Source organism: Gopherus flavomarginatus, chromosome 5, assembly GCF_025201925.1.
Source record: "Gopherus flavomarginatus isolate rGopFla2 chromosome 5, rGopFla2.mat.asm, whole genome shotgun sequence".
NCBI lineage: Eukaryota > Metazoa > Chordata > Testudines > Testudinidae > Gopherus > Gopherus flavomarginatus.
In genome coordinates this window covers 9358091-9384779 of record NC_066621.1, presented here as the reverse complement: position 1 = coordinate 9384779, position 26689 = coordinate 9358091, and the positions used below count along the sequence as shown (strand labels likewise).

General features: G+C 42.7%; 1 protein-coding gene across 2 annotated transcripts in view; it reads left to right on the top strand.

The window, feature by feature from the left end:
* The window catches only part of LRIG2 (leucine rich repeats and immunoglobulin like domains 2), a 43897-nt gene extending 17414 nt beyond the window's left edge, over window positions 1-26483 (top strand). For both annotated transcript variants that reach the window (XM_050954297.1, XM_050954298.1), the window contains 12 exons: window positions 565-708; window positions 933-1076; window positions 4929-5009; window positions 5758-5829; window positions 5979-6047; window positions 8290-8453; window positions 12335-12655; window positions 13800-14081; window positions 15068-15517; window positions 16108-16257; window positions 20461-20745; window positions 21359-26483. In XM_050954297.1, the coding sequence (XP_050810254.1) occupies window positions 565-708; window positions 933-1076; window positions 4929-5009; window positions 5758-5829; window positions 5979-6047; window positions 8290-8453; window positions 12335-12655; window positions 13800-14081; window positions 15068-15517; window positions 16108-16257; window positions 20461-20745; window positions 21359-21591 (2395 nt within the window). In that variant the 3' untranslated portion in view covers window positions 21592-26483. The remainder of the gene's footprint in view (window positions 1-564; window positions 709-932; window positions 1077-4928; window positions 5010-5757; window positions 5830-5978; window positions 6048-8289; window positions 8454-12334; window positions 12656-13799; window positions 14082-15067; window positions 15518-16107; window positions 16258-20460; window positions 20746-21358) is intronic.
* The last annotated feature ends 206 nt before the right edge of the window (window positions 26484-26689 follow it).

Genomic DNA, 26689 nt, shown 5'->3' with positions numbered 1-26689 from the left:
ATCATATGAAGAACTAAGAAATGAAATTGTGCAAACTACTCCATTAAAAAAAAATGTTACAAGGTGAGGGGTTGGCGGTGGGAAGGAGAAGCGACCTGGAGTCTCTGTTATACCTAGGTACAAGTGAGAATGCTAATAATCCTGGACTTGCTTTATGTTAGTGGTTTAACTATAAGGTCTTGGCTTTTAGGTGTATGAATGAGACAGGGGGATCTCATATGTATCACCCAAGCAGTGCTACCAAGAGATTTTAATAGAGTTGATTTAAAACAAGAGGCTGTATCTTCTACTGGATAGAACAGAGAATTTTGAGTTAAGAATAGAAGCCAGGATTCTGACTCTGCCACTGGTACACTGTGACCTTGGGCAGTCATTTACCCTTTTTTGTGGGCATCCATTTATTCCTCTGGCTTCTATAACAAGGGTATAATCTTGTCTATCCCACAGGAGTGCTACAAGGCTTAATGTTAGCAAATCATTAAGATCAACTGATGGGAAGTGCTATAAAAATGTGTTACTCATTGAATGTCTACTTGGAAAACATTTTCTTCTCAAATTCTTTAGAGAACTGGAACATAATAACCTGACAGAAATAAACAAGGGCTGGTTGTATGGCTTACAAACGTTGCAACAACTCTACGTTAGCCAAAATGCCATTAACAGGATCAGTCCAGATGCATGGGAATTCTGCCAGAGACTTTCTGAACTGTAAGTGCTGGGCTGCATTTCAGCGGGGACTTCATGACGTTGGCTAGAACATCCATAGAAAATGCTGCATCTCTTTTTGCTAGGCCTTTGTCAAAACATTCTAATAGAAGTGAAAATAAATCTGAACAGGGAGTCTTGATTTCTGATGACCTCATTGTCTGATATTCTTGCCTTCAGTTAGTCTCTTGTCTCTTCCCCTTACTGTGTACACTTAATGTTTCTAGAGACTTGTCGTACAACCAGCTGACCCGCCTGGATGAGTCTGCCTTTGCGGGACTTGGCTTATTGGAGAAATTAAATCTAGGTGACAACAGAATCATTCACATTGCTGATGGTGTCTTTAAAGGGCTGTCAAATCTTCAAACTCTGTAAGTGCAGAAAGGTTCCAGTTTAAAAATTCCTGTTTACTTCTGCTAGCTTCCTTAGTTGTAAAGCAAAGGCTGTGATCGCTACTGACTGTGTGAGCCTATAAAGCCTTCAATAGAAGCCTTAGTCCCTGTGGTGCTGTCATCTTGTCTTTGAAGGGATGGAGGAATTGAGAGGGCTGTCCTGTAGGAGTAATTGCTGCCTAGAGTCTTAAGCTTTTTAAAAAAAACACTAACTTTAGTGCTGGCGGCAGGCAGCAGCTTGATAGCCCTGGGGAGTATCCTGTTAACCGACGGCAAGAGTCAGTGCACGCCATCCTACAGTAGCAAAGAATCCTGTGGCACCTTATAGACTAACAGACGTTTTGGAGCATGAGCTTTCGTGGGTGAATACCCTCTTCGTCGGATGCATGTAGTGGAAATTTCCAGGGGCAGGTGTGTGTATATATATGCAAGCAAGAAGCAAGCTAGAGATAACGAGGATAGTTCAGTCAGGGAGGATGAGGCCCTGTTCTAGCAGTTGAGGTGTGAAAACCAAGGGAGGAGAGAATGGTTTTGTAGTTGGCAAGCCATTCGCAGTCTTAGTTTAATCCTGAGCTGATGGTGTCAAATTTGCAGATGAACTGAAGCTCAGCAGTTTCTCTTTGAAGTCTGGTCCTGAAGTTTTTTTCCTGCAGGATGGCCACCTTAAGATCTGCTATTGTGTGGCCAGGGAGGTTGAAGAAGTGTTCTACAGGTTTTTGTATATTGCCATTCCTAATATCTGATTTGTGTCCATTTATCCTTCTCCTTAGAGACTGTCCAGTTTGGCCGATGTACACAGCAGAGGGGCATTGCTGGCATATGATGGCGTTTTCACACCTCAACTGCTAGAACAGGGTCTCATCCTCCCTGATTGAACTAACCTCGTTATCTCTAGCTTGCTTCTTGCTTGCATATATATACCTGCCCCTGGAAATTTCCACTATATCCATCCGACGAAGTGGGTATTCACCCACGAAAGCTCATGCTCCAAAACATCTGTTAGTCTATAAGGTGCCACAGGATTCTTTGCTGCTTTTACATATCCAGACTAACACTGCTACCCCTCTGATACTCTACACCATCCTACAGGGTACTTGAAAACCTGCTTTGAAGGAGCTGCCTCTCTGCAGGGGGCATTGGAGGTGGTCTAATCATCCTTTTCATTCAGTAAGCCAACACAAGTATCAGTTGTGAGGATGCCTTGTGAACTTGGGCCCAAATGTTGCTTTTTAACTCATTCAGTTTATAGTGACTGGGTACCCTGGGAATAAACATGTAAACCAACATAAATAGTGAATCCATGTTAGGCATAAAAATTACTGTTTTAAGCCTTCCCCCTTCTCTACCCTCCACACATGGTCACTTCACAATGCATATATAACATAACAGTGCAGAAAGATTTGCCACCTCTGTTCTAAGGTGTAACTGTGCATATATTTTGATAAATTCATTAATACATGTAACTCTGACTGGATTTAGCCAGCAATAAGGATTCAGTCCTGGTTCTTGCTAAAAACATCTTCAGAGCTGAACGCTTCTAATGGTTCTACACAAAGCTACCTGAAAGAGTGCAAGTTTATAAGCCTTCCGTCAGTTCATTAAGAAAGTGCCTATTTAGGCAAAATCACTGGACACTTATGTAAGCAGTCATATTCTGTTAACCTTAATACAACCTTTTAATGAAACAATTAAAACTAATCTCTTAGATTTAGAGTAGCATGAAAAAGAACAAGAGCAGATTAATTAGTAGGTTCTGTTGGGCTCTTAAGGGGCGTCAAACAGCTAACAGGCAGGCCGTTTGGTTCAGGATTGCCGAATATTCGCGGACAAGGGAGCTATGGTGATTAACAAGGCTCTGAGCATTCATGCCTCTCTGTGCGTGAGGAGCAAATTCTGTCGGTTCACATGATGAAGTTCTATTTCCCCTTCTCCCTTCCCTCTTGGTGCTTTACAACAAAAACAAAACACCGAATTGGTCCAAATAGCACAAGTATAGACTCACCAAGACTCAATTTAATAGTTAAATTAATTTCCGTTGTTAGTCCTCCACCTGCCCAGTGTGTGTTAAGATTGACTTAAGTATTCTTTGTACCCTATGCTCTTAAACACTCCTTCTTTTAAAGATAGTAAACTTATAGGGTAACCACACAGAAACTGCAGATGATATATGGGTTATATTTCTGTGGATTAAGGATATGTGCAAAAAGAAATCAGATATCTAAAAACAGAAGTTCAAAAGTCTTAAATCTTATCACCTTGTTTACTTTATAATATTATGTCTGACTGGTCATTAACTATCCAGAGCTGTAAACTTGGCTGACCTAGAGAGCATTCCAGAAGTAGGTATTGCAACATTTATTCCCATGCAACCACAGTGTCACTTACTTGGAACAACTTTCTGATTAGAACCTCACTTTAAGGATGTGTATGTTGCCTACCCCGTAAACAAGTCTTCAAAGAGAAACTCTCTAATTTAGCATCAGAATTACTTTGGGTTTAGATTATGCAGTCTTTGCTCCCAGTCGTGAGCACTGCTACCCATTGTAGTTGGTGGGTCTGTTGTGTGCGTCAGCACTTGCCAGCATGAATAAAGTTGCACATTCTAGCTCTTCGTTAGTAGTGGTGGAATTCTGGGTATCCTGGATTAAAAGGAAAGTTAATAAATGGTTCCTACCTGTGGAACGTGTTTCTGCAGGTGCTGAGCCAATTACTTCAGGATTACTAAACGAATAAGAATGGCTACTGCCATGGGCAAAAAACTGGACTTGGTAGACTTTTGGTCTGTTTCAGTATATTAATGTCTATAAAGTAAAACTTCCATTCTAAGCAATGCTAACAATGGTTCTGTTTCACCATAAATACAGCAAAGGAAATAATTTTTTATGCTAAATGAGGCCCATTCTCTATTGTCCTTAATTTTATTTAGTGTTCTTATGGCAGTTGATTTGTTGCACATGAGCACTATCGTATTGATAAATGTCTATATTTTAATGAAACATCAATTGTTTTGCGTTAATATTTCTCCCTCACAACTCGCTGGTATATCTGCAAATACCTCTATATGCTAAGATATTAAAATCCTAGGTAAATCTGACTTTTAGTTTAAAAGGAACTTTACTGAATCTATTATTACCCCCTCTTCCTCCCCCCCCCCCCCAGTGAATCATTTAATAATCCCTCCCAAACCAGGGAGTGCAGCATTGGTTTTAGTACAGAACAGCAGACTAAATTGTAAGGGCAGAAGTGCTGTGCAGGGGTCAAGCAGAAATCCCATTAGCCGGTAACAAGATTTGTGAGCAGAACACCCGTGCTGTGTTGCAAATCTCCTACTTCATGCTTGGCAGCCCTATGCTACAACCTGCATGTAATCTTTTAATATGCTAACGTTATCACAAGCCTGTCACTTGGAAGATTAACACTATGAACTTATTGCTTAATTCACTTACGCAGACAACTGGCTTCAGGAGCTCCTACCAGTCTCTAGTAAATAGTCCATGTCACATGGTGATCACTAGCCAGGTTATTGGTCTTTACCAAATATCCAGTCAAGAGACTGTACCTCAGAGCTTCTTGGTTTTCTTTGTGATTCAGCTTGTGATGCTGTGACTTTAGGCAATTCACTTAACCACCTTGCACCATTTGTTTCCCCATCTGTATAATGAGGTGTTTATCTTCCTGCAGGGATGTTGAGGTTCAGTGTTTGTAAAGTACTATGCAGTAGCACATTACTACTTATATACAAAGAAATTCTGTATCCCCAGTCATTAGTAACTAGCGATGATGAATATAATTTTTCCCAGGCATGTAAATGAGGCATTTATACTCTTGCAGAGATTTGCGGAACAACGAGATCTTTTGGGCCATAGAAGATTCGAATGAAGCCTTTGCAGGTCTCAGCAGCCTCAACAAACTGTATGTATTACAAGCCCTGGAAATGACCTCTTTCCAAGGCATTGGAATAGAAATGAAGCCAGAAATATTTTTAATAGCGCATAGTTTGAACGCAAATATGATTAAGTCTGAGAAAAGCCTTTTCTGTTAAGAACATTTGTATTCAATGTAGTCCCTGTACTAAGTAATTTAGACTAAGGCTATTTGAACTCTTGCTTGACACTAGTATTCAGGAGTGGGTGTCTCTGATGTAGTATTGAAAATGATGGAAGTACTTGTAGGATAAAATCGCTTCCAGTCTCACTTCAGAAAACATGATTTGAGACCTGAAGTCTGTTATGCATTCTAAAATTACTGTCTGGGCTATATCTGAGGAAAGTTTTAAGTGCCAGTAGATTTTCAGGTAAAAGCTTTGCTGAAAATCATTGTTGACAATTCAACTTCTTAACAGTCAGAGCTAATGAAATTTACTTTCATCCTTCGGAAGGGCTATTAGTTAGCTCCCTTTGGTTCACTTCAGCAGGTTCTTGTTAGAATATTTGACTTTATTTTAAAATCCTTTTGGAAAAGCAGTTACCATGTTGTTGGGTGGGAGTGTCACTGGTATGCATGCAGAACTCCTTCATACTAATGGGAAACTTGCATCCAGGTAAGGAGAGACCTAGCCACCCTTGTTCACATTGGCCAACACTACGCCACAATATATTGTATTAAAATATTTTGTCTGTTAAAGTCGTCTTTGTTGGGGTCTTGGGGGGTTGTCTTTCAGAATCTTGCAAGGAAACCAGATCAAATCAATTACAAAGAAAGCATTCTCTGGTCTTGAAGCACTTGAACATCTGTAAGTACTTTGTTCTGTAGTTCTTGTAGCTTTTTCTGTTTATCAACCTCAGACATGTCTCTTCTTCAAACATGCAAATATCACAACTGTTCAGCGTTAGAATGTAAAATGAAGTTTTCCCACTGTGACTCTTCTTGCTTAATTTACAGAGATTTGAACAACAATGCAATAATGTCTATCCAAGAAAATGCTTTTGCTCAGACTCACTTTAGTGAATTGTAAGTATATTTCTTTATTGCAAGTTAGACCATACTGTGTCCCTTATAGACTTTCCTACAGTCTTGCTTAAATATGTTCCACTTCTATTACAAAATATCAGTAAAACAAAGTAGACATCAGTGGTGGTAATTTCTATGTAAAAATTAAATTTTTAACAATGGCTGTAAGGTTTATCTAATGCCTGCTAGAATTTATATCATCTCTTCCTAAACATAATTACTATAAACTACAATACTTCCTTGCAGTGTTTTTCTATCTTCTTTGCTCTTTCATCTTGAGAGTGGTTCATGGGAACTCTTGCTTCGGGGTGTGGGTGTTTAAAGCAGTGCTCAGATTAATAAAAAGCTGGGGTTAGCTTTTGTTATCCCCACAATGGCAGGAGCCAGACTTCCTGGGTGTCTATAATTGGCTTTGTCACTTGGTGTTAGGAAATCAGTATCTGCATTTTTCTGTTTGACAATCCCTTGTGATGGCATGGAACCAGGTTCCATATCAGAACTGTGCTCCACCAAGCTTGGTGGAATCAAATTTCTCTGCTGTAAAAATATATATATTTAAAATGTAAAATGAGGAGTGTTCTGAAAACATATTAGAATGTGGGGGGGGAGGGAATTTTTTTAAAAAAAATTTAATATTTGTGCGTGTCTGCTTTGAAATAGAACACAGGGCTTGTCTACATCACAAAGTTGCAGCGCTGGTGAGGGGGTTACAGCGCTGCAACTTAGGAGGTGTACACATCTGCAGGGCACCACCAGCGCTGCAACTCCCTGTTTGCAGCGCTGGCCGTACTCCCGTTTTGTCTCGGGTGTAGAGGATCCAGCGCTGGTGATCCAGCGCTGGTAATCAAGTATAGACACTTACCAGCGCTTTTCTTGACCTCCGTGGAATAAGCAGGTATCCCAGCATACCTGAGGAAGCCTCTGGTAATCAAGCTGGTCTCCTTCCCCGGTTTGCTCTCGCGTTCCCCGAACCCCCGAGCAAGCAGGTCTCCTTCCCTGCGGTTTGCAGGGTGGTTCGGGGAACGCGAGAGCAAACCACGGCAAAGCTGGTCTCCTTTCCCGGTTTGCTCTCGCGTTCCCCGAACCCCCCTTGAAGCCGCCCAACAGCGCTGCAGTGTGGCCACATCTAACACCACTTGCAGCGCTGGTTGCTGTAAGTGTGGCCACTCTGCAGCGCTGGCCCTATACAGCTGTACTAATACAGCTGTAACAACCAGCGCTGCAAAATTGTAGATGTAGACATACCCACAGAGGAAGTCTTTATATTCCTTAAGGGTCCAACATGCAGACTGATGCTGTTATGGTCATTAATGTGGCTCTTAGCAGTACCCCACTCCTTATTACAAAATTAAATGCTTCATGTGGCCCCTCTGAAACTAAATTAAAGCTGTTGACTTGGCTACTCAAAAATCTAGCCTGGTTTTCAGACAATTAAGAGACAAAAGCCTCAGATGATATTCCCTGTATAAAAATTTAAAAACTTCTTGGAACTTAGCCAGTGAACAGGAGAAATGACCAAACTGAAACCTTTCCAGGGGGCTTGACTAGCCTCATGTTTTGAACCCCCTTTAGGGGGGAAAAGGCCTTGTATTACTGAAGTTTATGCAGGGATTTTACTAGCTCAGCAGATACACTTGCCAAAGGCACATGTGATCTTTAAACATGTAGAATGTTATGTAATGTTGAGAGACCCACTCACCCAGTGATATTCTATGGGAGTATAATTCATAGCTCTGTAGAAGATGAAGTCTGAATATCATGTAATCTATTTTAAAATTATCCATCTAGTTAATCCTGGCCAGATGGGCTATTACTTAGTTTCACATAAGCTTCACTGAGAGGAGGAGGGTAGTGAGACATGCTTTCTACATTAGGCACTCATGTGAGACTTTATTCACTGTCTTGTATGTTTTTAAAATGAGTTGTCATTCATGGACAAGAGTGGATATTGCTGAAAGGAATCCCTTATTCTTTGGTGCATACCCTTCCTGGTTCTAAGTAAATAATCACCAGATTCACTCTCCAGAAGGGGTGAATAATTTTTTCAGTCCAGTAAAGATTTCCTGATACGGCATTTACTGACAGCAGCCGGTAGGTATCCTAAGATCCAGATACTGTGGTGGTGGGCACTTTGTATGTATATGCCAATGCTGTTTGGCTGCTTTATGTCACCACAATAGCATAGATGAGAAATGAGTAAATTAAAACGAATGACTTTTCCTTTTTAACCTTGTTTCTGCAGGATGTTGAACACCAGCAGCCTTCTCTGTGACTGCCAGTTGAAATGGCTGCTTCAGTGGCTCGTTGACAGCCATTTACAACAGGCTGTAAATGTTAGCTGTGCTCACCCTGAATGGCTAGCAGGACAAAGCATTCTCAATGTGAATCCTGAAGACTTTGTCTGTGGTTTGTATTCTTAATGACTTTGACTTAGGGGTATGGTAGTACCTAAGTAGAAATGCACCCCTCTTGGAAACCAGACATTCATGTTGAATTGAAGGAGATTATTGGGCTGAATAATGGAGACAAAGAAATAATTTGTGTGTGCATGCATAACTTGGCCTACCATCGCTTTTTGGTTTGGCTCTTTCCATGGCTATATATTTTTCCCAAGTTCCCTGGTTTCTATTGCACTGAGGCACTGTATAGTCTATTATAAGATTCTTCATCAATGATTTAGATAATGGCATAGAGAGTACACTTATAAAGTTTGTGGACGATACCAAGCTGGGAGAAGTTGCAAGTGCTTTGGAAGATAGAATTATAATTCAAAATGATCTGGACAAACTGGAGAAATGGCCTGAAGTAAATGGGATGAAATTCAATAAGGATAAATGCAGAGTACTTCACTTAGGAAGGAACAATCAGTTGCACACATACAAAATGGGAAATGACTGCCTAGGAAGTAGTATTGCAGAAAGGGATGTGGGGGTCATGGTGGACCACAAGCTAAATATGAGTTAACAGTGTAAGATTGTTGCAAAAAAAGTAAACCTCATTCTGGGATGTATTAGCAGGAGTGTTGTAGGCAAGACACAAGAAGTAATTCTCCCACTCTACTCTGCTCCGATTAGGTCTCAACTGGAGTATTGTGTCCAGTTCTGGGTGCCGCATTTGAGGACAGATTAGAGAGAGTCTAGGGAAGAGCAGCAAAAACGATTAAAGGTTTAGAAAACATGACCTATGAGGAAAGATTGAAAAAATTGGTTTGTTTAGTCTGGAGAAGAGAAGGCTGAAAGAGGACATAAGTTTTCAAGTATATAAAAGGTTGTTATAAGGAGGAGGGAGAAAAATTGTTAACCTCTGAAAATAGGACAAGAAGAAATGGGCTTAAATTGCTGCAAGGGAGGTTTAGCTTGGATATTAGGAAAAACTTCTGAATTGTCAGGGTTGTGGAATCTCCATCATTGGAGATTTTTAAGAGCAGGTTGGACAAACACCTCTCAGGGACGGTCTAGATCAGGGGTTGGCAACTTTTCAGAGGTGGTGTGCCGAGTCTTCATTTATTCACTCTAATTTAAGATTTCGCGTGCCAGTAATACGTTTTAATGTTTTTAGAAGGTCTAAGTCTATAAACTATTATGTATAAAGTAGACACGTTTTTTTTAAATGTTTAAGAAGCTTCATTTAAAATTAAATTAAAATTGCAGATCTTATGAGTTTAGTGCAGTGGTTCTTAACCTGGGGTGCACGCACTCCCTGGGGCAGGACCAGTGCAAGGATATTTTGCTCCCTAGGCAAAACTTCCACCTTGTGCGCCGGCCCCTCACCCCCACCCCACACATCAGTTCATTGAGGGGCAAATCCCAACGAGCCTTTATAGACCCCAGGGGCCAGCCATGCCCAGGGGCTGCTCCCCAAACCAGGTTCCCCCCTCCCCGCCCCTTGAACTACCCTGGAGGGTGCACAGCCCCCCTGCGAGCCCTCCCCACCCCACCCAGGTGGCCCCCGCCCTGCGTCCACTCACTGGCTTTGCCGGGCTTGGGCTGCTGCAGCAACTCGGCAGGGAGGAGCCACCTTTCGGAGTCACTGGAGAACCAGAGCATCCTGCTTGTGGCAGCAGCGAGCCCCAGCCATGGAGGAGCCAGTGCGGTGCAACGGGGCAGCAGCCCTGCAAAGGTGGTGGTGCCACTAGCGGGGAGCAGCTGCACCCTCTTGCCCCGCCTGCCCAGGCTGCGGCCCAGCGCCCCCCCCCCCCCCCCGGGGCTCCTGCAGGCTGTATGGATGTATGCAGGTGCCAGCCCTCATGCGCCTCCCGGCTCCTCCCTCGCCTAGAGTTACCATATTTCAACAATCAAAAAAGAAGGGAGATCCCTGCCCTAGTCCCACTCCCTCCCACTTCCCACCCTGATTGCCCTGGTCAGAACCCCAAACCCCCCCTGCTCCTTATCCCCTGACTGCCCCAACCCTTATCCACACCCCCGCCCCCAGACAGACCCTTGGGGACTCCCTCGACCCATCCAACCCTTTCCCTGCTCCCTGACTGCCCCCGGGACTCCTCTTACCAGGCCCATGCCAGTCAGACGCTGGCTCCACGTGGAGGCAAAACTCCACGTGGAGTGCTGAGGCAGCGGGAGTGGGGGAGCTGTGAGAGGGGCAGCGGTGGCGGCTCACACTTCCGTGAGCCGCAGAACCTGAGCACAGTGAGAGGAGAGCGGGGGGCTGTGCCTGCCCGGGCTGTGGCCCAATACCCTCTCCCCCAGGGGCGGGCGGGGGGGCTCCTGCAGCGAATGCATGCGGGCAGCTCCCCCCATGCTCCCCGTGTTCGCCGCGCTTGGGCTCTCCGGAGTGTGAGCTGCCGCCCCTCCCATAGGAGGCTCAGGGCCCCACGCCTCGTTGGCTCACACTCCTGGGAGCCGCAGAACCCGACCACATTGAGGGGGGAGCCAGGGGACACGCCTGTTGCTGGTCTGGGTTCCCGGCCACTGGCCCCACTCAGCCTCTGCCAGCCTGGGATTCCCTTCACTCAGCGAGCTGCATGCTGAGTGGGGCCGGCAGCCGCATGCCAGGCAAAATCGGTTCGCGTGCCAAAGGTGGCACACATTCCATAGGTTGCCAGCCCCTGGTCTAGATAATACCTAGTCCTGTTTTGAGTGCAGTGGACTGAACTAGATGACCTCTTGAGGTTCCTTCCAGTTCTATGCTCCTATAAGAGGGGAAGTCCTGTGGCAGGATCCTTTAGTTTACTGTGAAAATTTTATGTGGCTCAAGTTCTTGATTGTCGCTTTGTAGAAGGCATTGAACCCAGTAATAGTGGTTCTTTTAGTACCTAGGAGAGTATGGGTAGCTTAAATTTTTGGTACCACAGGATAGTCTGGGCATCCTGGAGAGGGTAATACTTATTTGGCTTCCTTTGTCATAATATCAGAGTGCCTCACAAACTTGAACATATTTATCCTTGCGAAAGGATTGTGAGGTAGGAAGGTGCTATTATCTGCATTTTATAGATTGGGGGAAACTGAGGTGGAAACTGTGACTTGTCTAAGATCACACAGGGACTCTGTGGAAGAGCTGAGAATTTAATCCATATGTCCTGAGTTCCAGGCTAGCACCTTAACCACCTGGCCATTCTTATCCATCCACCCACATGTCTGTTTTCCCCAGCACCCTACCTCCTTTTTTGGTCACTAGCAATCTTTGAGTCTTGAGCTCCTAATTCCTACCTGAGTGCTCCCAACCTAACATCTGCCAATGGATTAGCACAACTGAAGCTTTTTTGTTAAAACAGTAAGCTTTGAAATAGGTATGTTGACATGTAAATTGTCACCAGACATCAGTCAACGCACTTTCGGGAGGAATGGGACAGTTCATGTTTCTCAGAGAGGTTTCTTTAGGTTGTTTGTATGCAGACGTATCGCAGCAAGCCCCCAGTTTACATTGTGTGATGCCTATAAAGATGTCTTTACTGCAATAAGAGTTTCTATACCTTAAAAAATAAAATTAGATTGTGAAGCACAATTATGCATCTGTGTATATCTGTAGCAAATCCAGGTAACTGGAAAATACAGGGTCCTGGTGAAGACCTTGAGGTGTCTTTCACCTCATCTGTTCTTGTTGTTTGTCTTGCCCCCACCTGTTGTCATAATCCTGTTTCGCAGTTTCATTTCCCCAGCAGCTGGCTGATGTCAAACTGAAGATAATTTAATGTGGGGAATAAGCAGTGGAAGCAAATGTTACTACAATACAAACAGCATTGTTTCCCCATAAAATACCTTTCAGTATTTTTCTTGCAACGTCAGCTGCATGCTGAAGGGAAAAACTGATTAATCTTGCTATTCCTTTTGCAGATGACTTTCCTAAACCACAGATAAGAGTACATCCTGAGAGCGCAATTGCTCTAAGAGGCATAAATGTGACTTTGACTTGCACTGCAGTAAGCACCAGTGATTCACCAATGTCCACTGCATGGCGTAAAGACAGCGAAATATTGTATGATGCAGAAGTTGAGAATTTTGCCAGGTATCAGCAGCAAGATGGAGAGGTCCTTGAGTACACCACAGTCCTGCATCTTTTCAATGTGAATTTCACCGATGAAGGGAAATACCAGTGCATTGTCACCAATCACTTTGGTTCCAATTATTCCAACAAAGCCAAACTGACTGTCAATGGTAAGCAGATATGCTAACAAAAGAGAAACTTTATTTTTTTTCATCTGAGGTTATAATTAAACTTTTATCTAGAAAAATGCTTTTGAAGCTAGTTGTGATTTACAAAAGCTTATGATTTCCTCCTCATTGAAGTTCCAGTGTTTGTTCAGACTCCATAAAGAGGCTCACAAAAGCAGAAATAAAACTGGCTGCTTCTATAATGGGTCTGTAGAGAGGAGTCATGTCCAGAGCTAGCTGAAAAATTTGCATGATATTTTCAGCATTTATCATAGTTATCAAACCTATCATTTCCATAAGTGGTCAAAAATTACAACACTTTTGGGCAAAAATAAATAAATCAAATTTTGAAAACTTTAGTTTTCACCAGCTCTAGTCACAATTTGTGAATAATTCTCTCTCCAGTCCAGTAAAATGGGTGCAGCATTACTGTTTCTAAACTGAAAGCTCCCCACGTTGGCTGAGCCAGCCACCCTTCCCCTATAAACACTTGCAAAGCTGGGGGAAACAGACATGAGTAGATCTACCACATAAAACTGAGGAAACAACCATTTTATTGAGGTATTTGAGCCCCATTTAAGGTTTCTGTTTTCATGACCTAAAAGAAGATGGCCAAGAAACCCATGTTAAACCAACTCTTTAGAGAACACTAGATAAGTGGAGGGGACTGTCTGTCCAGAGCAGAAATCCATTCTAGGAGACACCAGTTTTGACTGGCTTGCTCCAAAGGCACTGACTCTCCTAGTGGGGGGAGAGCCTATGAGCACTTAGCAGAGCCATGTATGATATTGCTATTAGTTATTAAGGTATAATTCACCTCTTTTACAGGTGACAAAAGTATGAACAAATAAAGATTTGTGAATTAAGCTAAGCCGTGCTGCTTTCACCTTTTACTGAGAGGTAGTGGTTGGGACATTTGTCCCCCACTAAGATCTTAATGGGGCATTGCAGATGTAGTATTCCATTATAGAATTTTAAATAAAAGAATATACTGCATTTGTATAATTCCTACAATCCTTAAAAGAATTGCAGCAGTCTGTAAGATCTGCTACAGTTCACTCCTCTAGTATAGAGAAGAACTTTGCTATTATATGCCCTGATCTGAAAATGTTTTCACATTCAGTTCATAATGTCTCCTTCACTGCAGAGCTGCCTTCCTTTCTGAAGACCCCCATGGATCTAACTATCCGTACTGGGGCCATGGCCCGACTTGAGTGTGCTGCCGAGGGCCACCCCTCTCCCCAGATCTCATGGCAGAAAGACGGTGGCACAGACTTCCCTGCAGCACGAGAGAGACGAATGCATGTTATGCCTGAAGACGATGTGTTCTTCATCGCAAATGTAAAAATAGAAGATATGGGAATCTATAGCTGTATGGCACAAAACATTGCAGGAGGTCTATCAGCAAATGCCACACTGACTGTGTTGGGTAAGCAAAGCACAATTCTGGAACTGTACAGATCCTTTCACTTAACTTCTTGTGATGGTGGTGGTAGCTGACTTACATGAGAAGTTGATAAGGAATCTAAATGAACTGAATGTAAATTAATGTGCTGCCAGAATGGCATGTTTCTCTGATCTTAAGGTAGCAGTTTGAGCCATCTTAAAAAATGTGACTATGCTATAAAAGGACCAGTGTTCTACTTATCTGGTTGTAGATGGCGTTTTGCAGTAAAGAACCATGGAAGAAATGTATTTTGATGATGTGCGTGGCTACAGCAGAGTTCCCTGTTGTTGACTTGCATTATCTTGGGGAAGTTGAATGCCAACCTCGGAAACCGTTTCTAATTCTGCTGCCTCTATCTGTTGTCCATATCAATCTGCATAATGAAATAACCTCTGATCAGTGATTCACTGCACGGCTAGTCTGCAGCTTCATTTACTATATATGTTGGCATGGGTTTGGGGGAGAGAATTATGGGGACGCTTCTTGATTAGGTTGATTTTTATGGATTTGATAATTCCAGCTTTGACTCAGGGAGCTGAAGTTAATCACAGGCGACCTGGACTATGCTGAGCTAGTATAGGAAGGAAATACCACGAGAAGGGCTGTTTTTGGTGGGCTTGTGATCTCTACCCTTTTTTTACATGAAGGTCATATATAAACTATAGAAATGGAAAAGACTTCACATCACCCCATGCAATGTTACCTTCAATGTATTCAGCAGAGCTCTGTCGAGATCAGTTCCAGTGAGTCCACCATTCATAGAAGTGTCTTCCATCACATCAGATCTGTCACAGTATTTCCTGGCCACTGTTCTTTGCCCATCTCTATTTTCAAACTCTGGGATTGGATTCTAAATATTATTTGATACACATAGGAAGGTTGCAATTGAGATTCTGTGCAATTATCTTTTTAATCCTATTTGACTTAACAATATTAAAATAACATTTCTTCCTCTCCACCATATCCAGAAACTCCTTCGTTTGTTAGGCCTCTGGAAGACAGGACAGTAACCCGAGGTGAAACTGCTGTGTTGCAGTGTATAGCTGGTGGCAGTCCAGCCCCTCGCCTGAACTGGACTAAAGATGATGGGCCCCTGACAGTAACAGAACGACACTTCTTTGCTGCTGCCAATCAACTCCTTATCATTGTGGATGCTGGATTAGAGGATGCTGGGAAATATACATGCATTATGTCCAACACACTTGGCACAGAGCGTGGCCATATTTACCTAAATGTATTATCTTCCCAAAATTGTGATTCCTCCCAAAGTGGTATTTTACACGAGGAAGATGGCTGGACGACAGTTGGCATTGTGATTATTGTTGTAGTCTGCTGTGTTGTGGGCACCTCTTTGGTATGGGTTATAGTTATATATCACATGCGGAGAAAAAGTGAAGACTACAGCATCACTAACACAGGTAGGTAAAATACAAGGCCAGCTTACTTCTGTTGTGTTTTAACCTATAACTAAATGAAATAATTCCATAAAGAATGTAAAGGAAGAGACCTGACGGGGGTGGGGGAAGCCTTTGTTTGTCACAGCTGAATTCTTGGTTTATGCACAGGGTCAACTGGGTATATTCAGGCTTTCCCTAGAGTTTTTTCCTGTCTGTCTGTCTGTCTGTCTTTCTTTCTTGTGAAAAGTAGTAGTCAAACATGCATTCCTTAACATTAAATATGTTATACCGTGTCAATCATAGTGCTCTTCTGAAATGAGGGAAACAAATGAGTTCACAAAGTTGGTAGTAAATAAGAATTTGAAATTTATGTCTGGGTGAGAACACTTGCAAGACTTAGAGTAAGATGTTGACTGGTTCTGCTTGCTTTTTGGTTAGTCTCTCTTAACTGGATATGTGGATTTTTGATTTCTTGAGGAGAATGGGGATGGCATATGAACGAAATCCTTTTCTCAGTATGTTTGCATTAGTCTGCTGAATAGCATCAGCACCACTTTGAAATACTATCACTTACTGTTGAGATAGTCAATGTTAATCTCTGCCTCTTTCAGAGGAGATGAATTTACCTGCAGATATTCCCAGTTATTTATCCTCCCAGGGAACTCTTTCTGAACCTCAAGAAGGCTACAGCAACTCAGAGGCAGGAAGCCATCAACAACTTATGCCTCCTGCAAATGGCTATGTGCACAAGGGAGCAGATGGTAAGTATGCCCTTTTGCATTGTAGCATTACGCAAAGCAGGGTAATAGGTAATGGCATTAGCATTGAAGGTTAAATGTTTTAGACTCTAGAAATTTTAGATTTTTCTTTACTCTAAATTTGAAAACCCTACCTCTTTTTCTTAGAGTGCTGGTCTGTATGTATATATTTTTCACTTTTGGGGTGCATGCTCCCCATATGCTCAAGATCAGAATGGTGACAATTCATTGGGACTGTGTCTGTGCCCAAATGCCCTCCTGGCCCCCTGTGGCACAAAGGGTGGTGCAGCCCATGGCTGCAGAACAGGACTGAGAGCAAGGTGCCTGTCCCTTTTGGTTTGTATAAGTTACCTATGCAGTGTAGATCAGAGTTTGATTCGCTTTGGGTAATCATCTATTCAGGTTCATTTCTGGAAAGCTTTTCTGGATACTGGGCTTCAGCCCTTATGGCTGAGCAAAAATCTCTTATGTTCAAGTATGGTCCTTCATGTAAGTGTTGCATCCCTTGGGAGGCATATTGTTGATAAATGCTCCATTTGTTGGTATCTTTTCTAAAAGAACCCATTAGGCAAGGGAAGTTTGATCTTCTAGACAAGTTAGTGAGGTCAGCTTCTGATCAGGGTAAACAGTATCCACCCAGATCTGAACAGTCCTCCACCAGAAGTACTCAGTTGACTATGAATGTTATGACTGCCTCTAGAGCCCCAGCTTCTGAGAAGCACGCCTCTACTGCTTCCACTTCAAGTCATCTTCATTTGCTGAAAGCAGTAGGATGCAGTCATCCACTTCTCTAGAGAAGAACAGGCTGTTGTCTGAGAACCTGTCAAAGAGGCATAGATCGCTGCAGCTTTCCTCTCACAAGGGTAGCACAGGACCCAACTTGGGTTCCTCTGCACCCAAAAATGCTGTTCTCCATATACCAGTACCAGCCAAAGAGCACTCTCAAGCAGTTTCCATCTGTCTGTCTCTCTGACACTGCCTGTTGGGCACTCCATACTGACACTAAGGCTTTCTGCTCCAGTACCAGCTACTTTGGTACAAATTTTGTTAGCACAAATGTTCTGCCCCATCCACCTCACAGTTGCTGCTCATGGTACTGATGGTCTTGATGCTGAGATACACAGTACTAGATCTAGTAGCATCTGTCTTCTGAGTCACAATTATCATAAACCGTAAACATTTCCCTAGCTATATCAATCACTGTTATTTCTTCGGCACCAGAGGTGTGTAGCGTACCGACAAAAGATTTTCCCAGACCTACTAAGGCTTTTGATACAGTCCCATATGACATTATCATAAAAACAAATTAGGGAGCTATGGTCTATGAAATTACTAATAAGGTGGGTGCACAACTAGTTGAAAGACTATACTCAAAAAGTAGTTGTCAGTGGTTCGCTGTCAAACTGGGAGGGCATATCTAGTGTCCTGCAGGGGTCAGTCCTGGGTCCAGTACTAGTCAATATCTTTATTAATGATTTGGATAATGAAATGAGAGTGTGTATAAAATTTGCAGAAGACACCAAGCTGGCTGGGGTTGCAAGCAGTTTAGAGGACAGGATTAGAATTCAAAACAACCTTGACGAATTGGTCTGAATTCAACGAGATGAAATTCAATAAAGACAAATGTAAAGTACTACATTTAGGAAGGAAAAATCAAAGGTACAATTACAAAATGGGGGAAAAACGAGCTAGCTGGCAGTACTATTAAAAAGGACCTGAGGGTTACAGCGGATCACAAATGGAATCAGTCAACAATGTGATGCAGTTGCGAAAAAAGCTAACGTTATCTTGCGATGTATTACCAGGATGTTTCATGTAAGACATGGAAGGTAACTGTTTCACTCTCCTCAGGACTGGTGAGGTCTCAGCTGGAGTAGTGTCCCCCACACTTGAGGAAAGATGTGAACAAATTGGAGAGAGTTGAGAGGACAGCAACAAAAGGTTTAGAAAATCTGATCTATGAGGAAAGATTTAAAAAAAACAAAAACAAACAAAAAACACTGGGTCTGTTTAGTCCTGAGAAAAGACTAGGGGAACCTGGTAAGGTCTTAAAATACGTTGAGGGCTGTTACAAAGAGGATGGTGGTCAATTATTCTCTATATCCACTGAAGGTAAGACAAGAAATAATGGGCTTAATCTGTAGCAGGGGAGATTTAGGTTAGATATTAGAAGAAACTTTCTAGCTATAAGGATAATTACAATCTGGAACAGGCTTGCAATGAAGCTTGTGGATTCCCCATCATTGGAAGTTTTTAAGAACAGGTTTTGGAAACATCTGTCAGGATGTCTAGGTTTACTTGTTCCTGCCCCAGCACAAGAGACTGGACTTGACTTCTCGAGGTCCCTTCCTTTATTCTTATGATTCTGACACACCTACTGCATCAGCTCCACCAATGGAAGAGGAGTATTCCTCATTTTCATAGTGGGGGCGGTTCAGCTATTTACTCCAAGGCGTCTTTATATGATCCTTAGAGAATCCAGGACTTGTGGTTACTGTGGTAAATACAAGGTATCTACAGAGACGCCCCTCCTGCTACACTCTGCTGTGACTCCCAATTCATTTTGCGTACAGCCCTCATTCATGGCTATACTGGGCACCAAGAGATTTCCATCATGCCAAGAAACTTCACTCCTAGGCCCCCTCTAAGCCTAGATCTCCCACCCTGGTAAGGTCCAGGAGGGTCCAACAGCATCAGCCCACAGGTGTCAGTTAGTGACCCTCAACAATTGCAAGTCTCTGAAATTCATCAGTCAGCTGAACTTGCCCTTCTGCCATCTCATCTTCACCTGATGCTGTTGTCTCATCTGTTCCATCACATCCTGAGGACTACAGCGCTTTTCTTAGATTCCAAGGGCAAAAGGGGCCATTGTGATCATCTGGTCTGAGCTCTTGTATAACCCAGGCCCTAGAACTTCCCTGAAATAATTCCTAGAGCGAATCTTTTAGAATAGCATTCAATCTTAATTTTAAAAATTTGACTTCCTTCAACAGATGGCAGAGACAGTAGAGATTCCAGCTGATGTAGGGCAGGAGATATCCCACAAATTGTTAAACATCTTGCACTCCTCAGTGCAAGGCTGACTGGCTGGCTATGCCATAAACGAGGGACAGGTAGCAACTGCACAGCTTCTGAGGCAGATACCCGCATCACTTTCCCCCAGCATCCAAAAAGGCAGACAGAAGGTCCCAGGTATCATCTTTGGAATTCTAGTACTTTTACACTCATCCTACACCTGGATCCCTTGTTTTCACTGCTGCTCAGGAGAGGGCAGAACAGAAAAGCTGCAAGGCAACACCTAAAGAAAAGGAGCTCAGATGTCTGGATATCCTCTGAACCAAGAGCTACTCCTGCCCTCTGTCAGCCTCCACTTTAGGATTGCCAGTTACCAGACGCAACTTGCCAAGTATGATTATGTAAAATGACATGAAGTTTCAGACTTCACAGGAGGCTAGATAGGAATTAAGATCACCAGTAGTGGAATATGTATAGACAAGCACTTGAAGAAAAAGCAGTTACTTACTTTACAGTAACTATGGTTCTTCAAGACGTTGTCCATATTCATGTGTTCCATGACCTGTCCTCCAGCCCTATTACTACAGGACCTGTGTTATGTTTTGGTGAAGGAACTGAGAGATAGTTGGCCCCAATCCACCCTTCATGCTCTCAAATGGGAGGTGGGGGTGCAAAGGGTATTCAGGATACAGGTGTGACCCCAACAGAACCTGGCTAAAAGCTTCTGATCTGGATAACATGGGGAGTATGTGCATCAAGAGTGGGAAATAGACACAAGCACTCGAAGAACCACAGTAATTGTAGGGTAAGGAACTGTTTTAATACAAATGTGATTAGGAAGACATGTATGTTAATTAGATACTGGAACGTCTTTGCTCTTAGAACTTACAAGGCAATATGAGTTTGCTTTACACCACATTAAACTTCTGTTCTCCCAGGCAAGCTCTGAGTCACCGGGCTAGCATGAACTTAGGTTGCTGTGCATGTGAATATGGTGCATTTCTCCTGCAGCTTATTTTCCAAAAGAAGCAAGCAGGCATTGTGGAGTTCAGTACCAATCCTGTGTCAGTGTCTTTCTCACTATGGCACGGTGATATTGCATGATCATACCTTTCTATAAAAGCAACTGTAGAGACCAGGCATCCCTACTCTTTTAAACAAAGAATATTTTTTGTTCCCCCATTGTGTCAGGTGGCACAGGGCCATTAGTGATCTGCTCAGATTGTTACGACAATGCAAACATCTACTCCAGGACCCGTGAGTACTGTCCTTATGCATACATTACAGAAGAGGACCCACTGGATCACACATTGTCCAGTCTTATGGTACAAGTGCCCAAGGAGACCTATCCAACAGACACCCAACATGAAGCCAGAATTCTGGATAATCTTATAGTAGACAGAGAAATGTCTGCCTTTCTTACCCATCATGACAGAATAAATGAGAAGAAACTCTCATCTCAGCAGACTAATAATGGTAAGTTCGTGACTCATCCTCTTCTTCCAGTCCGACAGCACAAGCCTGCCTGTTACCTTATATATTCGTACTGGACTAGTCCAATTTTATCTGGTCAAATTGTTGTGTGTGGGGTAGTTAATCTAATCACTGAACACTTCCTCTCCAGACTGCACTTTGAATGAACAGAAATCTGAAGCTTTGCACCAAATGTCCAAATGCTCTTGGAGTTGAGAAAAACTATATATATCAAGTATATTTCTCTGCCAAGTTTGTCTTTGCTTTAGAGTCACACAGATATCCCACAAGAAATCCAAATAGCACTTTTGTATGTTTACTGAATAGAATTCCTAATGTTTCAAAGCACCTGAAGAAAAAAACATTGTTAATTTAATAGAATCAAGGTTTTTTGTGATTCTTCCAGAGAACCTTTGGAGAAACTTGTAGGCATGCTGTAGCTGGTTATGATAACAGATTGCTACAGTGGGAAGGCTTCCAGTAAAATGTGCCCTCAAAGCTAAAAAGAAAATAATCTTGTTAAGAATGTCATATTGCCAAATCACATCTAATCCTTGTTTAGAATTTTGGTGCATGTATCATGAACTCAAATGCCTATCTTTTTTTTTTTTCTCAGAACCTTTTCAGCTACCCTTATGGGGACTAAACAGAGACATAGGGCTGGCTCACTCACGCTTCCCAAAGCAGCAGTCAATCCATGAGGAGGCCCCTCAAGGTCTCCGAAGTGAGGGAGTCATTGACGGTGAGAGAGAACAAGCTGTTTCACCTAGACCTTGCCACAGGTTACGTGAACATAACTTGGATTTTAACAGGACTCGGAACATTCAGGAATTTAGTAAAGCCACATAAACAGCAAAGTGAAGCTTTGGAAGCAAACTCAGATCAACTGACTTTGTATTTTCTACCTCAGGATTAACCCCTTGCCCAAAGATGCTGTATACACATGTCTACAATTACAGGCTGAGTGGACCAAGACAGACTCTCAGCTAGGAGTGGGATGATGGCACAAGCTTTTGTCTCTTGGATTTACTTGTGTTGGAAAGATGGGGATCCACAGCATTATATTATGGTTGGACAATTTTGGTGAATGAAGTGAACTCCACTGCAAGAGTATTGGAAGGCATGAGCATTATGATGTCATATCAACACGGGCTGTCTGTTCTGAAAATTCTGTCAAGAAGGCTTTGCTGTTTCGTGTTGCCTTTCATGCTCCCCATAGAATTCTCCAGTAATTGCAAGCATACAGCTGTTGTCCAGCTTTCTGTTCCTTTAATCTGCTAGCAGGAGTTGCATCATTGTGTCAGACTGGTAACTTTTTGGAGGGTTGTTTTTTCTCCTATGAGTAAAGTAGTGCTCTAGTTCAGGGGTTCTCAAACTTCATTGCACCACGACCGCCTTCTGACAACAAATTACTACAGAACCCCAGGAGGGGGGACTGAAACCTGAGCCCACTGAAGCCCTGCCACCCTGGAGGGAGTGCTGAGCCCCACTGCCCCAGGCCCGGGGGTCAAAGTCCAAGGGCTTTAGCCACAGGCAGGGGCCTGTAACCTTAGTTCTGCTGCCCAGGACTGAAGCCTTTTGGGGTTTAGCTTTGGCCCTGGACCCCAGCAAGTCTAAGTCAGACCTGGCGACCTCATTAAAATGGGGTCGCGACCCACTTTGGTGTCCTGACCCACAGTTTGAGAACTGCTGCTCTAATTGTAAATAGATTTGCATTTATAAATATTTTGTATACACTACACATATAAATGTGTTGGCCATAATGTAAATATTTTTTATTATGCCAAAAATACTGTTACATCCTGTTGTACTCTTGAGAACTGGCTATCAAACCATAAAGATTTGTACTCATTAGGTTTTGTGGATCTGAAAGCTTGTTTCTTCAGGGATAGATCTCTCCTTTCATGTTGGGATGTCGGTGAAATTGTGACCCTAGTGAATAGCATTGATTTACATACAGCTGTGTATGCCTCTGGCTTGACAGTATACATGTAAACTGCTCCCTCTTCATTACATGGTCGGGTTTCTTGAGCACCAAGTTTGACCCACTTAAATCTGCCTGAAAAGTTCTGTAATTCTTTGTATGAAACACTACCTCCATTTTCCATGGAGCATGAAGTCTCACAGAAACCCTGAAGTAACAAACCAGAGCCTAATCTCGACTTTCCTAGGAGTTCTTGTAAATGACGAACAAAACAAGATTAAAATGGTGACATACTTTGGCAATGGCCCGAATATGCAAAATGACTTTTCTTCATAACCATCTGGGAAAGTAGTGTTAGGTGTGAAAAATCAATGAGCTCTGAGTAGCTACTGTCTTTAGACTCTGCCAAGATCTAAAATGTCCTCATAAAAAGACCTTTCTATGCTGTATACAGCAGTGAGCTTTGGCTGGATGACGTGATACTCTGGTACCTGTCCTCTACCTGTAGGGCCGACTTGCCCTCGTTACAGCCAGCAATGGCCAACCATCAGTTAGCTGCACTGATGCAGGCACCCAGTATAGTGCACTTCAAAGCAGTGTTAAGCTGCACCAATGCAAATACCAACTTAGTGTAGACAGACAACTTGGCTACGATTTGCACCCGTGCAACTTTCTCCCTGCTTGAAAGTGGTATACAAATCATGGCTTATAGCATTTTTTCCCGTCTTAAGGAGATGTTTGCACAAGTGGATGGTCACAGATGGCTGAAATATCCAGTGCAGACAAGACCTTAGTCTGCCCCCCACCCCAAAAAAAGGGAGTGAATTTCCCCTCTCATCTCAGTGAGTTGTCAACATCAAAGCCTAATTCTGATCGCAAATGCAGCCATATCATTGGTGGTGGCTGTACCAGAAACCTCCAGCTGCTCACCATATGTGTGGGGCTGGACATAAAATCATACAAAATGTAGGGCTGTAAGGGACCTCATGAGATCAAGTCCAGCCCCCTGCACTTATGCTGGATCACATAAACCTAGATCTTCCTTGACAGGTGTTTGTCCAACCAGTTCTTAAACACCCAAGGGGGGATGGGGAATCCCCATCATTGGGGAAGCCTGTTCTAGATTGTAATTACCCTTATAGCTAAAAAGTTCTCCAAAAAATTAACGCAAATCTCCCTTGCTGAAGATTAAGCTGTTTACGATTTGTCCTACCATGAGTGGACATGAAGGACAATTGATCACCATCCTCTTTTTATAATAGCCCTTAATGTATTTGAATATCTCCAATCCATTGCAAAAGGGTGAGTACTGTATATGCAGCACTTAGACTTTTAGATTACTGGGGGCAAGCTGTGAAGTGGATGTCCATGGTGAAGTGTCATGGTGTATTGTGTTATGTGGGTTTTCTAGTAAGCTGTTCCACAGCAATGGTGAATATGCACTTCTGAAAGCTATCCGTCAAAATATCAGAGGTGAAATCCTAGCACATTCAGGTTGGTTCAGAAACTTGCATTGACATTAATGAAGCCAGGATTTCATCCTAAATATTTAAAGGGTAAGAGACTCATCTTTGAAAAATCAGGAAACTTTAAAACTTAAATCCCCTACTAGCCATTTTTTCCCTACGTTTGGAAAGCCGTTCCCTTTACTGCTGAGGTTCCCTGTGTGACATGTTAGCAACAGAACCACTCGATGAATGTCTTCTCCCCAGCAGCACAGGCACAGAAGTGTCACCAATCACATAACATATATCAAAGGAATAATATAATCCTACACTGTCTAAAAGCTGTCACTTTCTGGTAAAATCATCTAGGTAGAGATGCTCATTTTACATTGTTTTTTCATTATTTTCATCTATTTTGCATCTTCAAGGACACAGTGAGCTTATAGCTAAAGCACTTGGTAGTGCTGTCCTTCCTAGTGTATTTTGTCTCCAGTAAATAAGATCCCCAGGGCTTTCCTCCTGATCATTGATGCCTTTGTTCAGTCTCTAGAAAATCCACTAATCAGTAGTGGATTCAGCACCGTGACTCTCAATTTTAGAAGGAAAAACGCAGTCTGCATCAAACCAAAAGGTAGAACTCTGCAAGAACTAGTGACTTCTCCTGCTGTTCACTTCTTAGATGGGATTGTAAGGTTTGAGGCATCTCAGGTGACGCCCCCCCTCTGAGACCACAGCTAGAACTTGCTTGAGCCAGAGATCAGCTCACCTACAGGGTAAGTGAGGCTCCTCAAATATTTTTGAAAATATCCATTACTTTCCTTCTCGGGCATGGCTGGTGGTCAGATCCAGGCAAACAAGGATCAAAGATTCAGCAGTGGCAGTTATCCCAGAGTTCTTAAAGCAAACCGTAAGGTAGTCCAGCAGCTGTACTGTGGGGGAGAGTCAGTTGTTTTTGATGTTCAGATAAAGTAGAACTAAACGCTGGCATTTTAGTCCCTTGGTGTTTTGAAGTTCTCAATATTTTGGGCTACTAAATGTTACACTCACTACAGCTCAAAGGGAAATTCTTAAGTACCTGATGGGGGGAGGGGGTGGAAACCCTATGTTTCTCTCTGAACTGCATCTAGGAAGGCATATAGTTGATTTTTAGCCTGAACTTACCTTTGTTCCAAAGAACCCTGCTGTTGTCTATGGGTATCTCTCCACAGTATTTTGGAGTGAGGCTCCCAAAGCAGCTCAACACTCAAGCTAGCTCTCTGAAAGTAGCTATGTAGACAGCATTTGGAAGTTGCGGCTCGAGCCCTAAAGCCTGGGGCAGGGGGGTAAGTGTCAGCTTGAGCTGCAACTTCCAAGTGCTATGCAGCTACTGTCTGAGCACTAGCACAAACCCTGCAACCCAATTCTGTTGATCTGGGCTGGGAGGCTCACTCCAAAAGTCTGTAGACATACTCTGATAGCCTAAAATCACATCAGAAGTGCCAATTATGAAATTGCTGCAATGAGAAACTTGCATCATTTCAGGCTTTCTGCCTGATTTGGTCATACATGATAAATGTCAATGTGGCATAGCTGGTCCACAGCATGTTAAGAGCCATGATCTCTTGGCAGCAGAAAAATAACACTTCATTTCTGCTGTGCTTTTTCCTCTTTCCATTTGGCAAACATTTATTTCCCTCTCCCCCTATTTTGTATGGAGCACAAGTCAACATGGCATTAGCTTCTCTGTTTGTGCAGCCCACTGATGCTAACTTGGTGTGCGTGACAGGTTAGGGAGCCTCATCTGCCCTGGTACTCAGAACTCCCAGTGAAGTCAAAAGCAGTGTTGTCTTGTAAGGTGTGCAGAATCAAGTTTAAGGCTTGTAAGTTATGCTACCTGCAATAGAACAGATTTACTTAGTGTCCTGGCATAAACAGTGGCCTCTTCAAAGTGGTTTTAAGCTGGTTGTACATAGCCTTGACTGACTTACCAATGTACTACTTTTGCATTCTGAAAAACAGGCTAAGTTTCCAACTGCAGTTTTAAGAGCAACAGCTCCTAAATTACACAGTTAGAAACAGGATGATGCAGCTATCTGTATTTTGCTAAGACATTCACCTATCTATTTACCAAGAGATCTGTCTGACTTGCAGAGAATAACAGAAGTTATTCTGTTTCCCATAAACATACCCATCTTTGTTAGTCAATGCCAAAGTGAAGCAGCTCTAATAATGGGTGTCTCTAAGGCACTGTCTACAGATCTGCCCTCGTTTACTGTTGCTCTTTCCTAGTATCTCTATTTTTCTCACTTATAAGAATGTATATTTTGTATAGCATGTGTAACATACTTTTGTTTGTTGTAATTTACCGTCCTTCAATAAAACACTACATACAGTGTGAGTCTCTGGTGTGGCTTCCATCGTATACGGGGCGCACGACAGTCACAAAAAGCAGACTTAAATCTTCCAGAGAAAAGGCAGCAAAACTAGGTGACAGTCAAGGGGGGAGAGGGACTAGTTCTTCTCTTAATATGAAAGGTGGATGTTTCTTCATATATAAGTGACCATCATGAGCATACTCTTGATTTGAACAATTGGAAGG